The 15,797-nt window shown below is 39.8% G+C and overlaps 1 protein-coding gene and 1 long non-coding RNA gene across 2 annotated transcripts in view; both read left to right on the forward strand.

The window, feature by feature from the left end:
- The first annotated feature begins 5,461 nt into the window (after positions 1-5,461).
- On the forward strand, positions 5,462-6,396 carry LOC103140069 (uncharacterized). The gene is made up of 3 exons (XR_001662847.1): positions 5,462-5,515; positions 5,683-5,715; positions 6,212-6,396. It is a non-coding gene; the product is annotated as an uncharacterized LOC103140069 (long non-coding RNA).
- Positions 6,397-7,845: 1,449 nt separating this feature from the next.
- Positions 7,846-15,797, forward strand: part of LOC103140612 (phospholemman-like) — an 11,427-nt gene continuing 3,475 nt past the window's right edge. The window contains exons 1-2 of the mRNA XM_007555881.2: positions 7,846-7,990; positions 15,247-15,297. Coding sequence (XP_007555943.1) covers positions 15,258-15,297 — 40 coding nt within the window. The 5' untranslated portion in view covers positions 7,846-7,990; positions 15,247-15,257. The remainder of the gene's footprint in view (positions 7,991-15,246; positions 15,298-15,797) is intronic.

Genomic DNA, 15,797 nt, shown 5'->3' on the forward strand with positions numbered 1-15,797 from the left:
AGTTGTTTACTGCCACAATAACGCAATTCAGCTTTTTGTCAAATCTTAAATTGTTGGGCAAAGCAGCAAAATGTGAATTCTGAAATATCACAAATTCATGTTGTTAAAGGCAGCGCTAAAAACCCTAATAATTCATCAGTAACAAAGTGAATTATGTTTAATATGTGAAATCTGAACTCTACTGGCAGTAATATTTCATCTTTACATAAAAAAAGGCACACTGAAAACTCTGCGTTTATGAACGTAGCAGATTGTAAATGTGAAGGGAACAGAAGAGTGTTTGTTGCCCCCTAGTGGTGACAGGTGGAGATGTTTAGATTAGACCAGATTTCTTTCAACTGAAAGTCATAATTTATCTGTGATTAAACCCTATTTTGTTCAGTTATTTACAAATGGATATAATCTTGAAGTTTCCAGCCTATCACAATTATTCCATGAGCACAAAGACTTGTTTCACATATAGCAAAAAGCATCTTAATGTTCCACAAGAACTGCTGAGACAAAAGCAAAACTTTTAGGAACATGTGCGTGAAAAATCCAATACAGTATTTATGAAAAGAATATCATCTATACAAGGTGGTGGTAGCGTGAAGGCCAGGGCCTGTGTTTCCTCTTGGGGATTTAAACAACATGTTGTAAATGATGATAGCATCAATTTCACTCTCAAGTACAATTCCTGAAGGATATCAACCAACTATCAGTTTGTGTTCTTAAGTTTAAGCCTACTTGGGTTATTTAGCTAAAGAATAATCCAAAGTATGCCATCAAATGTAAATAAAACTCTCAAATGTGGTTTAATGAATAGCCTCATTTGAGCTGATCACAAATGTTTGACGGAAGTTGTTGCCGCAAAGGTTATTAGGTTAAGGGTGCAATTACTTTTTCACTCAGGTCCAGGTTGGTTTAGATAAAAGAAACCCTCATTTGGAAACTGCATCTTGTACTTTCTCGGCTTGTCTTTGAATTGAAATTTGCTTGCCGTGACAGAAAGCAAAAACAAAAGCAACATGTAAGGGGTGCAAAAACGTTCTCAGAGTACCGTACCGTGAGATCTGAAGTGGAGAAGACACACACACACNCACACACACACACACACACACACACACACACACACACACACACACACACACCCAGGAGAGAGTCAGCGGGAGAGATTTCTCCCTGGCCTTTTAGCTGATACAACAGAGTTAGTGTGGAGCAATGTGTTGATTCAGCTGCTCATCAACTCCTTGGTTCACTGTGTGCTGGATTCTGTTCCTCAAATCTGATTCTGGTAAAGTCAGAACCACTGAATGGGAAGTCTGTGGTTGTTCCAGGACACGACAAAGTAAAGGCATGTGTGTAGGAGTAAGAGAGGTCATGCTAGCTGCTGGGCTGCTCTAAAGTGTTCTGACTTTGACTGTGAAAAAAACAAACAAACACATTTTCTAAGTTTGTGTAAAAGTAGTACAATACATTGATTTAAAAATGAAAAGGAATGGATGAATTCTTGTGTATCTGAACGGGACAGTAATATGAACTCAAGTCAAAATATAGCTGATGTTTTTCAATAAATAAGTACATAAACATATTAATGCAGACAGGAGTAACGTTTGTGGCCGTTTGTGCTACCAACACCTCTTCCTTTCCTGGTTAATTTCTGTGACCTTTTTTTTTTTTTTTACTCACTTTGAGTTAACCTGTTCTTAGACCTTTACTAGTGCTGTTTATGGACAAACACACTTAAACAGCACCATAACAGAGGTGTGTGTCCGGCCAATGTCTGTGAGATAACCTTCACTGTTTCGTGTGAGTTCACGCTGTGACCTTTTGCTGACAATAAATGACTTTGGGGACATTATGTTCACCAAATATCAGGAAACAAAGGTTAAAATATTCCAGAGGAAAGTCAAAAACAAGCCGAGAAAGGTCAGAGGTGGAGCTGTTAATTAGTTTTTACAACTTTTAGTACGACTGTGACCTTCTACTGACCTCTGTATTTGTTTTGCTCGTCGTTTTAGGTTACATAATGAAGGTAAAACTGAGATCTGCACGGTTCAGAATATTTTTTTAACCACAAGATATAGTTTAATGATTAAATGTAAAGGACACTTATGTCGATTGTAGCTTTAGTGTGTCTATGTTATTAACTCTAAATAAATGAGTTTTTGGCCTTGACTTGAAGAAACTCAGCCTATCTGTTTCAGTTTTAACAGCAGTATTCCTGCAATGAGTATCTTCTGTATATTAAAGCAATCATCGTGTAATTTAATCTTTGGCATGATAGATGTCTTAGAGCACAATGACCATTATCTAAACTCATTAGCAGGAACACAGGAAGCCAGCAAACAGTCAGACAAATAGCCTTGGAGCATTCAGATGTTTTCCTTTTCTACCCCACAGAGGCGACACACACTGGACACGATTTCAGTCTGAACATTTCAGCACTTAAACTCTTAGATATCTGGTAAATAAGCCTGCAATTTGTTAACATTTATGGAGTAATGTGATAACAAACAGCAGCAATGACCAAACAATGATACTGTGACACAGACAGCTTAGTGGAGGGGATTAAATCTGGGTTGTATCTTCTTTCTTTGCTTCGATGTCACCAAGTATCTGATGCTAAATTATTCTATCACTTACACACAAACCTTGTGTCTTTGTCTTTGCGTCTCCATCAGACGTGTCCCAGCAGCTATCACTTGTTAAGACGCTGCTTCTTTCTGCGTGACAGAGGCAGAAACAAGACTCAGACACACCGACCTGTATATGTTTGCACTTTGTGGAAGCGTGTGCTGTATGGAAGGAGAAACGCCTGAAAATCGAATGAACTGAGAACAAACCGCTTCTCGCAGTGTTAAAGCCTTAATGTGACTCAGACAATTTTTGTAGGAAGAAAAAAATAAACGCTCTCTCCTGTTCAAGTAGTTAAAAGGAAAATGTCTGCCCCGCACCAGACCAGCAGAGTGAAAGTTAATCTACAGGGAGAAGGGCGCTGGGTGACACCTGGATACCTGACGGAGCCCCAGAGACCAAAACGGAAACAATAGTACCTGTGGAGGAAGGGAAGAGAAAGAAGGAGTGGAAAAACACGCCGTACAACACAAACTCTCTCCCTTGTGTCTTTGTGTTGCTTTTACATGAAACAATCTCACTGAAAATGAAACACAAGAATATGACTATAAATTACATTCTTATTCTGTGAACCAAATACTGACTGATGTTGAAATAGGATAACTCCCTAGACAGGTTAGGTGACTTCATCATCTGAATATGTGTTATAGTGAGCCATTAAAACAACGACGAGGATCAGCTGAACCTCCGCAGGTTCAGTGATAGATGAGCCGGATGGTGTTTGTCTTGTTTGAACTAACTGGACAGCAAAAATATAATAATCAAGGATTCGCCAACTGTTTACACATCCTGCGCTTTTTATTCGTGGACAAATTTATTTCAAAAATGTGTTTGAAGTAAATAAATGAATGAGATTTCAGGGTGTAGTAGAACATAAGACAAGGACAGAGACGATAAAGTCTACTTCAGGTTGGCGTAACTTAAAGGATTTGCAGCTGAATGTGATGCTGACACTCTAGGTCACCAACACATTCGTTTCATTGTGTCATTTTTTCTTAAAACTTGTCAATGTTGAACACTTGCTGATTGTTTGTGGAATAATACTTCAACTGCCCTTCGATGCATACTGTGCACACGTCAGGCCAGCAGTCATGACCCACTCACAATGCGGCTGTGCACATCCAAATGTTTCTACCCCAAACAAAGAGGAGGAGCTGACAATACTTATTCAGGTAAAAAAGAAAAGGCACTTTTAACATTGGACAGTCTTCACAAACGCTCCTCTGCTCCTGAATCGTCACCTCAGGTAAGCCCAGGTAGAGTGGGGTGAATTCGAAGCTAAACATGGAAGGTCATGCTTGTTTTTTAGCACTGAATGAGTTTTTTGGTCTTCTATCCTTATTTGAGCACAAGTAGTAATTTTTTTTTTTTTTTTGTGCAGAGGGAATATGCAAAAAAGATTGTCCGTGTAGTAGACCGTGTCTGTGAGTACAGATGATAGTCAGGTGCTTCAATGAAAATGTAAAGTTTCCTTCCTGAGTTAAAAAGACAGATATATCCTCTCGTATTTATTCATTTTGTACGCATGTACATTTAATTGACGATTGGGTAGATTTCTGCTAGTTCGATTTGGCAAAATCCACTGCTGCTTCAGGTTGCATGATAAATGCTTTCATGTTGTGCAATGTGTTTTTTTGTTTTTGTTTTTTTTTACAGTTTGAATCTAGAAGACAAAAGTCTTTGTCAACCTTGGCTTGTTATGTGCAACCTGACACTGACATTGAGAAGTCACCTGACGAAGGTCATAATGGAAATAGAGTCACAAAAGGCCTCTGCTTTATTCTGGCGTCCATTTGATGCCCAGCAGGGAGGATGCTGATGCAAACTCTCTTTTCAAAACGTTAGATAAAGAAGATGCAGAGAGAAAAATGTGTTGAGGTTTCAACGAATCTTCCAGTCGAACAAAAAGAAAAGCATTTCATGAATTCACTTTTGCATCTCCTGGTCAGAGTAACAAACAGGGGCCTTTAAATCCCGAAATGATAAATGCACTTTAGGCAGAGGGAAGATAGAAGAAACAGAAACCAGAACACATTTGATTTCCCTCGAGCCCAAGGTCAACACCAAGTGACAAGAGAGCCTTGCTGCAGGCGGGAACAGGTTGGCCATCTGGGCGCCAACCCACATAGACGGTGTCCAGGTGGTTATTTATTTAAAAATCTATTTAAATCTTTCAACAAAACTAATGCACAGTGTTTTACTTCATAATGTTAGCACCCACCTTTGCTTATTGTCATGCTTCAGTCTCTGCAAAGCAAAATTTACCAATAAATATTGGTCAAAATCAAACTGTTATTGGTCGATAGTTGCTGAAGATCACTTTGGTTCATTGGGAAGTTCCAAAAACAATACAATAGCTGTGTAGTCAATATTGTCTTTCGTTATAGCTATCGATTTGACTGATTTTCATAAAATATCAGCCTAATGAGAAGTAATATTCTGTAACAAAATCCATACTTATCATGTGAAGTTCAAAATCAGATAAAGATCATGAGAGGTTGAACAAAAACTGTTCTGTAAATCACATGACTGACTTGGCTGGACACTAAAACACTTTCCCCAGTCAAGCCGTAGGAACGTTTTCTATAGACATGCTGGGTTTCGACCCATAACAAAAAGTGATCCGCTGTTTACTCTACAAATACCCAGAATGCACCCCTGCTGACGAGGCACTGACCTCTCTCAGCACAAGGACGTTCTTCCCGAGGAAAGGGCAAAGCACACGGTGTTGCTGGTCTGCACGGGTCTAAGAGAGCGAGCAAAAAAGAAGTGATGAGAAAAATGTCTCACAATGCTGTTATCTCTCTCTCTGTGTGTGTGTGTTTTCCTTCGTCTCCTTCCAGCTGACTGTCTGTTGTGTTCAGGATGGGACATCTCAGTCTGGTCACTTTGCTAGCAGGTAACTTAAACCAAGAAAACATTATATTGTATTTAACACATGTATTTATAGCAGGAAAAACACTTTTCTGCTTGTTATTATTAGAACAAATGGATGAAATGAAGCAATCATTTTAATTTTTTTTTTTTTTAATAATTTGGCTTTTCTTTTTCTTTACTTTTTTTCAGTGCTGTTCTCCATTTTTATGGAAACTGAAGCAAGTAAGGCCATAACTTTTCTCTCTTTTTTCCCCATTAGCTTTAGCTGATCTGCGAACCAGTTTGTGAATAAACCAGTTCAAACGAGGCTTGAGACTCACATTAGTCACCTTGAGTGAAAACAGATTTGATCAAATTGTTTTTATTTGTAATGTAAAAGAAGCATCACCAACAGTGTAACATTTATAATAATGTTGTTGCTCAAATGTAATTATTGTTATTTTTTATTTACTTTGACATGAGACAATCTAAAGTAGAGTTTGCTGTGCAGATTATGGTATCTTTTTTGTTCTTCATAGAGTAACATGATAATGGGATTTTATTAACAGATTAGTTAGTCAGGTTATTTGTTTAACCAGCATGCCAAAGCTTTTAATCCTAAAAGAGAGGCTCCTCAATATTAAAGTGTTAGCAGCTTTTTTTTCCCCTATTCTTAACATTTTGCATTTACGACTACTACAAATAACTCCAAGCAGCTTAATTTGTCTTTTCTTTAAAGCATGAAAAAAGCAGAGTTGTACTCTTTCAGCTGGCTGACCCGTTGTGTGAAGCAAAAGATGAGATTAAGAGACTACAAACGCCACAGATGATGAGAAAACTTCAGGATTTTGTCTTGGATCTTGACTGATTAAAAACTGTAACTAAACGCATTTCTTTCTTTTCCATGTCTCTCACTGTTGTTGTCTTCAGATCCATTTGTCTACAGTAAGTGTGAACCCTCAAGCTGCTTTTTTCTTATACACTGAAATGTGAAACATAGTTTCACATGATTAAATATTTGACTACAATTCCATTTGCGCACTGCAACTCACTGTTTGCAAAAATATAGAAAAGTGAAACTTATTAACAGCTTTGACTCAAAATATGACATTCAACAAAATTTCCAACTCAAACACAAGATGTTTGTGCTTTGTTATCTGACAGACTATGAAAGGCTAAGGATTGGAGGCCTCATCTTTGCGTGCATGTTGATAGCTGGTGCAGTTGGCCTGCTTTTCTGTAAGTGCTCCAAAGACAAAAAATATACATACATTTTCAGCTTTTCCTCTTGGTCCCAACTGTCCAGATATCTGCAAATCATTTAAAAAACATTTTTTTCTGTCCTAGATAACCAATGCAGGAGACCCAGGTGAGCCATTTCTATGAATCATGAGTTTGTCTAAAATTAAATTTGCTGTACACACTGCCTCTTTCTTTACAAGCTGCCTTGTTAACTGCTGCCACTCCCTTTTCCCTATTTATCCAGCCAAAAGAAGGATAATGAAGGTGATATCTGATCTTGCTCCTGACAAACCGGTTCAGGAAGAGGAGCCGGTTCAGGAAGAGGAGCTCCACCAGCCAGACGCTGGCTGGTGGAGAGAGAATGGTGGGACAGTAAGAGGAAGAAGAACATCAGCTCAGAAGATCAGGCATAACCTGTACAGACATTAAAAAAAAAAACAGCAACCAGCATCCCCAAAATTATATTTCTGAAACACCATCAGCCTTACGTCATAGTTTAAACTTGTTGAATCTAAATATGTGATATTTCCCCCACCTAAAATGAGACTTTATTTTGTCCAGCTCTGTCCTTAAATGTCTATTTAATAACTATTTCTATTGTCTGTAAATATAGATTGATTAGACAACATTATTTTTCCTTTCTAAAGGATTCATAGACATTACTACAATGTTGCACATGCAGGCTAATTATAAGCTTTATGAAACGGTTTCAATTGTAATAGGTGATATGTGATCAGTTATAGATACATTTAGTTATATTTGTCCAAGTATTGAAAGGATGTGGGAAATAAATGTCACCAACCTAAATGCATGTCGAAATTCTAATAAACATCTCAATTGTAAAAGTTAACAGATGTGTCAGAGCCTTGTTTAATACAGATCTAATCATTATGTCTTTATTTTTAAGCAACTGAACGCGAATGGCAAAACTCTGCTCAACTGAGCGCTTCTTATTTCCGACGTTTTTCTGTGGGCTGACTGTGGATCAGCTTCCCCACCCACTCGTGTCCGGTCGCTCGTTCTGAAGTCAGCGGGAACCGACCCGGGATCAGAAACTCTTTAACAAAGCTGTAGCAGCGCTTTGAACACGGCTGCCCCACCCCCTCTTCTTCTTCTTCTTTTTCTTTTTTTTTAAACGAAAAGCCAACCTGTTGAGTGTCAGAGGGACGCGTTGAAGGCTGGGTGTGGGCACGCACAGTGGACCGAGGACGCTGCTTCAGAGAGTCACGCATAGACATCCGCTCGCTTTCTGCTGCTGAATTTAACGAGTTTCAGGGTAAGTTTTTACCAAAAATGACCCTTTAGTCTGAAATGTTCTCTTTACGTTGTCCGTGTTGTTTCTTTCCTCTGACAAATGGACAATTAAGTCCATTTTTGGGAAACTTGAAACGAGAAAAGGCGTGTTGCGACTTTTTTATTTATTTATTTATTTTTTTTAGATAAGTTGCGTGCGCGAAAATCTCTCCCGAAAACTTGATGGAACACCCCCAAAAAAATCACATTCAGTCATTTTGTCGGTTGTTTAAACGGCAACAAAGACTCGAGAAAAAAAAAATTACCGCAACATTTCCTGCTACACTGTGTAATTAGACACATGATTAAAAGTGAAATCTAGTTTAAAGCAACATTTTTACCTTCTGTCCTGTTTATAGTTTCTATCGAGACCGCCAGTACCGCACGCGAGCACTTACCTATGCGCGTGAGCAGAGGCGGTCCATGTATGAGTAGCGACCGGGTGACCCCTTCTCCTTCTTAATGGTGCCTTTTGTTGCTCTGTTTTCACTAATAAAGTAAAAGTTTCAGAAATTCAAAACTTGTTGCGAGGAATCTATGATTTGTGTAGGATAATACATTTACATTAGGTTTATATTTTCTATATTTCACAGTTTACATACTTGCCAGTGATATTGAATTTTAACAGCATAAACTTCTGCAATCATTTAAAGACGGATTGAGGAGTATTCAATGTTTGTCAAATTCACAAGGACTTGAACGTAACGCCTTTGGCTTTGATTTGCACCTAAAACAGGATGGACGCCTCAAGATAACAAGTCATTGATCATCTATAACTGGATCCAAATCTTTTTGTCTTCACCACATTTTCCCTCCAGTTTTATTTCATATTCATTCACACTTTAGTCTTCCTGTACACAGTAAAAACAAAAGCCTTTAAATCAAGAATTTGATTTAAAAACAAAGAGGGAAAATTTAGTTATCTTGACTATATAGGAATTTAGAACAAAATGTCAAAAACAAATAATTAAAAAGTGACCTTAGCATGCTTTTCCTGTAAGTGACAAACTATACTGTACTTATCGTTAATTTGATTTCACAAAAAAGTCTAACTGGAAGTGTTAAATCTTCTCTTATTTCAATCCAAATATATTAGCAGCTGTCTAACAATACAATAAATCTGATTAAAAATGTGATTTCAAATGATTCGATCCATTTGGAAACATTTTGTTCCAAAACCTGATGAAGCTCTCTTTGTAGCCAAGCTGTAGCTTGGTTTCTCTAGCATATAGTGGAGTGTGGTGTGTTTGCGAGTGTGTGAGAGACAGAAGGCCAGCTGATAAGAGCAATGGTGACTCGTGTTTGCCAAGTGTTAGAAGGACAGCCTGGGAAAAGGACAAGGGGACAAAAACCGTTGGCGAAGCTTACAGAAAACTCTTAGCATTTCCTCTGGTGAATGTCGATGAAGGATTTAGATCAGGGTGTCGTCTGCATATCGGCACATTCCTTCTGCATCTGTGGAAGTCAGAGGGAAATTAGTGTTGCTTAAAGTTGTCAGATGGGATATAATGATATTTACATTGCCAGTTCCTACCTGTGAGTCATAATTGCTACTACAAACTTTGCATTTGTAAAGAAAGAATCAAAAGAATCACAAAGAAAGTCAACAAATTTGAGCCAGAAATTACATTTTTGCTCCTCCTAAACGTGCTGCAGAACAAGTTATGTTTAGAGCTCTATCCCAATAACAGCAGGACGGAGTTCAGGATCCTGAAACGAGGTGATGGAGTTATTTATTCTTTCACAGATGAGACAGATTTAGCTCTCCGTCTTCACCTCGCCTCTTGTGATCACAGCGAAAACAACGGGAGAAACTGAGAGAAACACTTTGGCTTTGGAGGAGAGGAACAGAGAGAGCTCAGAGGCTCCCTCCTCACCTCTTCACGCCACACTTTGCGGGCTCACGAACACAAATTTAGAAACCCCGACGAGGAGGCATTGATTTTATATCAGCATCATGGTTGTGACCTTCACTGCTTTCACCGTTTGACCTCAGAGCTGTAAAGCTCTGCTCTGATGAACCACAGCTAATCCTTTCAGATTTAGCAGCCATAAACGTTCACGGATAATGCTTTCAATTCTGTAACTATTGATTCAGATCTTAGACTGAGCATGTTTTTCAACTGAAGTCTGGTTGAATGAAATTATAGAAATGGACTCCATCCCTTCGTCCTGTGTGTGTGGCGGCAGAGCGAGGCACATGAAGTCTGTTGTTAGCGCCTGTGGTTTCCATGTGTGACTCATGGTTGGAGTATGCTGCACTCCCTCGTGCTTTCTGCCTGTGTCCCTCCTCCTTTCCTCGGTTTCTCAATCTCGCTCTCCCTCGTCTTCCTGCCTCTCTCGTTCTCTGAGGCCTAAATTCCTCTCTCCTACTATCCTTCTCCTGTTCACTCTTTGCTTCCTTTGAGATGTTGTGAGCTTTTCCTTTTCTTGTTTCACTTTATCCTTTAATGAACCACCTCCACCGAGTCTGGCTTCTTCCTTCTTGTCTCTGTTGCGATTTTTTTTAGATTATTTCATGTCAACCATGACAGAAGTTACTCCATTTGTTGGAGCTCATCCTTGGTCAGTATTGATTAGCCGGTATCTAGCGGACAAGTTGGACAAGACTTTAAGGTTATCCGTTTCCACTTTAAAATCCTTAATTCCTGACTCTTCTCTCTTTCCAAAGATTAATGGGAACTTAATCCTCAAAGAAATCGAAACGGACTCAGCCGTCGTCACTGTGTTCAGGCTACTACAAAGACCTTCCTCTGTAAATGTGCGCTCCCTGAGGATGTGTTGCACACTGGAATGCACTGATGCTAATTTAGGCATAAAAAACGCCCCTGAAAATAGACAGCTGCCTTTGTAGTGCAGGAACACAAACCCACGTGTCTGGGAGTTCAACACGTTGGAAAAATACTTCCAAGCTGGACACACATGCTGTCAGTCGTATCAGCACACCGACTGCATGTGATGGGGGACGCCAACAGGGAGGTTTTCACCGCTCTGAGTCAGTTTGCCATTTCGCCAATCCATGCTCCCATTTCGTACTCTCGTGTTGACTTTTTTTTTTATCTATTCCTTCTCCCATTTCATAACCACTTTAGCCCCCAAGTCACAGCAGCTGTGGACATCCACAGTCTGTTCTGGCCAGGCTGTTTTATTGCTACCCATTAGTGTGGGTGCAGTCCAAGTGATCAGGTCTGTCGTCTACAACTACAAGCAACAACAAGATCAAGATCAATAACAATGTTCCACTTTCTTTTCTGCATTATAATATTTACAGAAACTTTGGTGATTTAAAGTATTAGTTAACTTAATCCTGACTCTGCTGTTTATTTCCAGTTCTGAGATGGGAAATGGTGATTGACTTGAGACACCGTGAAACATTTTAATCGCTTATTTTGAGTTATTCAACCACCTACTGATGTAATTCATCAGCTGAATCTACTGTTTTTCTAAACTAATTTACAATTATCTTACCCACAATGCACTTCATCCTTATCCTTATTTAAAGCAGTTCTAGAAAGTCAATGCAGGACCCCTATGACCAGCGACAGCAGTGAAGATAATGTAGTTAAATGTAATAACATGATCAACTGCAGCCTTAGGAGAAACAACAGCTTTATGTAAGTAAACTATGCAAGTTTACAAATCTTTCACAAGTTCCTGCATGTCTGGTCTTCAGGGGCGAGGCGGGTTTGTTTATTTCAGCGTAAACATACCAGTTTTGCTTGCATATTGTATAGGTGAGTTACGCCTGGATGGTTTGTGCAGCTTCACCGATGTCAGAGAGGAGAAGAAGAGAGGCTGGACTGCAGAAACTGATTATGGGCTCAAGAGCAGAAACCCTAGAAGCCCTGCCTCTGGGACTTTGTAATGTAATGGATAAACGGGTTGAAAAGGCTGAAGAGAGGGAGGGAAGGGGGGAAAAAGGCAAAAGTGTAGGGATGTGGACAAGTGTTTTTTAGGAACAGGGTACAAGTAAAGGACAAGTTTAAACAGAGTGTAGAGCCAAAGGGAGTGGACAGAAGCTCATCCAAGGAAGAAAAGCAGTGGGTTATAGTGGCTTTAAACAAACAGGCAATTCTTTCAACTTCCAGATTTGGCAACAACAACAAAAAAGTAGTAAAAGAGATATGTGAAGCAGGAAAGAGAGAGACAGGAAAAAAAGTGGGGAAAGTACTGCAGTGAGAGCTGAAAACAAAACCCAGTCAGGGATTGGCTTAGTGGCATGACAAAGCCAGAACAGAACAGTCTTTATTGCTGCAACAGGCGCGGCTGGAGTCGTCGCTGCGCAGGGGGAATTCAGGCCTGAGAGTATAACAATCCTCCCCATCAGCTGTGATTTCACAAGATTCATAAAAAAGTCGCAAGGAGGACAAAACAAGATTGGAAGCTAATGGTCCTTTTTAATGGATTCAGCATGCAGACAGCAGAGCATAGATCTACTGGGGACGGGGAGGGGGCTTGTGTGAGAATTTGTTGTCTTTCCCACTAGGAAGAATCTGCAAGATGTGTGAGACATGAAAGGCTGGAAAATTCTAAAACTCCTGCAAGACGAATCCCTGAGAGATTTGTGTTATCCCAACAAGTGTTGCTCTTGTTTTCCTTCAAATGCTCAAAATGCTGTGACTCGCGGTTTAGTTTAGTAGTTTTCTCTGGATTGACGTCTTAATGTCGATGTGGGTGGTGCACCTTTTTTAATTTGTCTTAAAATTTTTGGAGAGCACCAGAATGCTTGGGAGGCACACCCTGGACAGAACCAGTACCGGTGTCAACATTAATCTCACACAGTGTTCCTTTAGTTGAGTACGTTGGAGCAAACGTGATGAGCAGAATTTGCCTCAAGGCTTAAAAGTCATTTCCTTGGACGCCTGCAGGTTTATGACAAACATGTCATCTGCTTTGGTTTCCAAATAACCACATTGTAGACTTGATTCCAGAAGGTCTTTATCCACGATTTCTCTTGGAAACTTAAATCTTTCCAGGTCTTTTATTTTTTGTAATATTGCAGTTGCAAAGTACTTCTTGAATGCAATATTTAGTGGAGCAATATTTGACATGCCATGGATTCAAATTCTACATAAAGGTAGCATTGTAATGAAGGACAAGACGGAAAAAGAGTCAATTTTGTCATTGCATTATTTATTATAAGTATCACAGTTATGTCTTCCTGCTGAAGACTGCTTTTAGCACCTTGTGGTCCATTCTTGTGGTGAACCTGTTTGCACAGGCTAAGATGCTCATCTGGCGGCTTTAGTTTAAGCACCTTTTGTGACAGGCAGCACGGCTCTTTTCTCTTCAAACAGCTGCTTCATGACACGTACTGACTGCACTCCACTTTCCCAGCAAGTTGCTGGACTTTTATCTTTGCTTGAGCACAAAGCCTCCAGCACTTCCCTCCCATGCTCCACCTTATACAAACATTTGCTGTAGAATATGACCATGCTGGTGGAGGTGAGGAGGGAGCTGCTCCTCAGGCTCCTCTCCGCTTTCCCTGCTGCGTGCTCTTCATCGCTCTTCGTCTTCCGTCTCTTGCACGTCTCTCCCTGTTCTGTCTTTCTCTGCTGGTCGCCGGCCAGCTTCCCATCCTCTGCATTCCCCCGGCGTCGCCTGGGGTTGCTGTGGGGAGGCACCAGGAGAGAAGCGCTCATCCTGTTGTTTTCTTTCTCCCCTCCCCGCTCTCAAACTCCAACCGGCAGCAAAGCGGGAAGAGATACCGCTTTAATAACGGCCTTTATTCTGATCCCATCAGACTCAGCTTTGGTTTGTTTTACACCTACAAACCTTGACAAATTCATTTTGCTAAAGTCATGAGACAGTAGCTATCTTGGGGATTGTTAGGTTGGTTCTACAGAGCAGATTTCTGCCGCTCTAAGTGTTGCATTTTCACAGACCTCTCTCGCATGTGACTGTGTGTGAATCTGATCCCGCTCGAGTCTGCTCTTTCCTGTGATGCACCCAAAGCGGAAAATTGCAGTAAGTGGAAAATCACTGCAGACTGAGGTGTGTCACCTCAGCGTTCATATGGTGCGTCTTCCCCAACATGGCAACCATCGCAGCAACAAACAACATGGGAGCTGATCCTCTCGGATGACGCGTGGAATCTAAATAAAGTGCCAGGAAATGAGTTAATAAAGGAAGTTTTAAAATGCCCTGCAAAGATGTTCATATCCCCTTTTGTTTTCTCTTTTTTTTTCACCTGTTTTTTTTTTACATGGTTTTCAAAGTTTTTGTAGATATAAAATCTGTAAGGCTTGCTGTGCATTCTGTGGAACCCATTTTCAACCCGATAACCCTAAATAAAGTGATGATGCCGCTTTTCTTCAGCTAACTAGAGTCAATTTGAAGATAGATGAAGCTAAATGTAGGAAAATCGTGGAGGAAAACCTGATGGACCCTTCAAAAGATTTGACACTGAGGTGGAAGTTCAGCGTCTAGCAGGACAATAACCATCTAGATCAAAACATATCTCTGTGTCATAATGGGCCATTTACGTTCAGGGGTAGAAAGTAGCAAAATGAAAACTACCTCAAGGCGTATAAGTAGTTCTCCACTGCATTTTATTCCTGTTACCTTGATTTATTATTGTCAGGAGCTAGATCTGTGAACATTTGCACAGACTAAGTGCTCTTTTAATAGAATATCAGCATTTTTATGCCGATGTTCTGCAGAAAACAGGATTAATACATCACTTCAGAGCAAGAAAGGCTTTAAAAGCCTGAGGGCCGGATAATAGCATTCTGACGGACAGCTGCACTGAAGCAGGAGCAAAGAAGATTACAGTTCTGAAGCTTTAACATGGGATCCTTGTAATGCAGTTACCACGAGATATTTAAGGCCTTCATCCCTTTGTGACCATGAAAATCACCCCAATTTTCAGCCCATGTGAAATAATTGGATTTATTTGCTTTGCGAGCGAATGTTTATTCCTCAGAGGTTCGGGTCGCCTGGTGTTTCTGTCTCGTTCTGCTGCTCGGCCCACGGCACAACAAAGAGCTTTTAACATCACAAATGCGACGCATGACATTTAAAATGTAAACATTTTGGTGACCCTGCATTCATGTTTGAAGCTGCAATTTCATGGGAACATGGGCTTCAAGTTGATGTTCTGCCTAGATTATCAAACAAATCATCATTTCCACTCAGTTTCTCAGGCTTTTATTTCGAGTATTTGCTACCAGAGCCTGACAGAGATCAAGAGTTTGCGTTGCATCTTAATGAACCTACTGTACCTTTTGTCTGTTTCAGATCAAAACAGAATGAAGATGTCAAAGATCCTCACTTTGGTGTTTATGACCTGTAAGTAAAACTGAATATCTTGACTTTTGCTGAGGCGTTTAAACTGTCTTTGAAAAATATACATTTTTTTTAAATGTATTTTTAAAACATGAATTATTACTCTTAGCTGTTTTTATGTTTCCATTTGTGTAACTATGAACATCAAGACGCATCAGTTTACTGAAGTGTTGTGCTCTGTTGTCTTTCCTATTTTGAAGAGCAGCTAAGACATTTCTAATTGTCATATTTATAGCAGGGGAAACGGGATATCATAGATTCATATGAATAAACGTTTCTTTAGCCTCTGACGAACTCTAAAGAAAGATTTAGTTTGATTTACTTTATAGGGTATATAGGACGGTTTTTGTTAAAAACGTTAGAAATATTTAGTAGTTTAGTAATTTAGTGAATCTTTCTTACTGAAGAAGTCAAATTAATGGTTGGATTTTTCATATTTACACCAACATTAAACGTCAGCTGAAGCACTGATCCTGCAGAGGTTTGTATTTCCTGTGCAGTTC

This window comes from Poecilia formosa, unplaced genomic scaffold (genome assembly GCF_000485575.1).
Source record: "Poecilia formosa unplaced genomic scaffold, Poecilia_formosa-5.1.2 Scaffold0, whole genome shotgun sequence".
Classification (NCBI taxonomy): Eukaryota; Metazoa; Chordata; class Actinopteri; order Cyprinodontiformes; family Poeciliidae; genus Poecilia; species Poecilia formosa.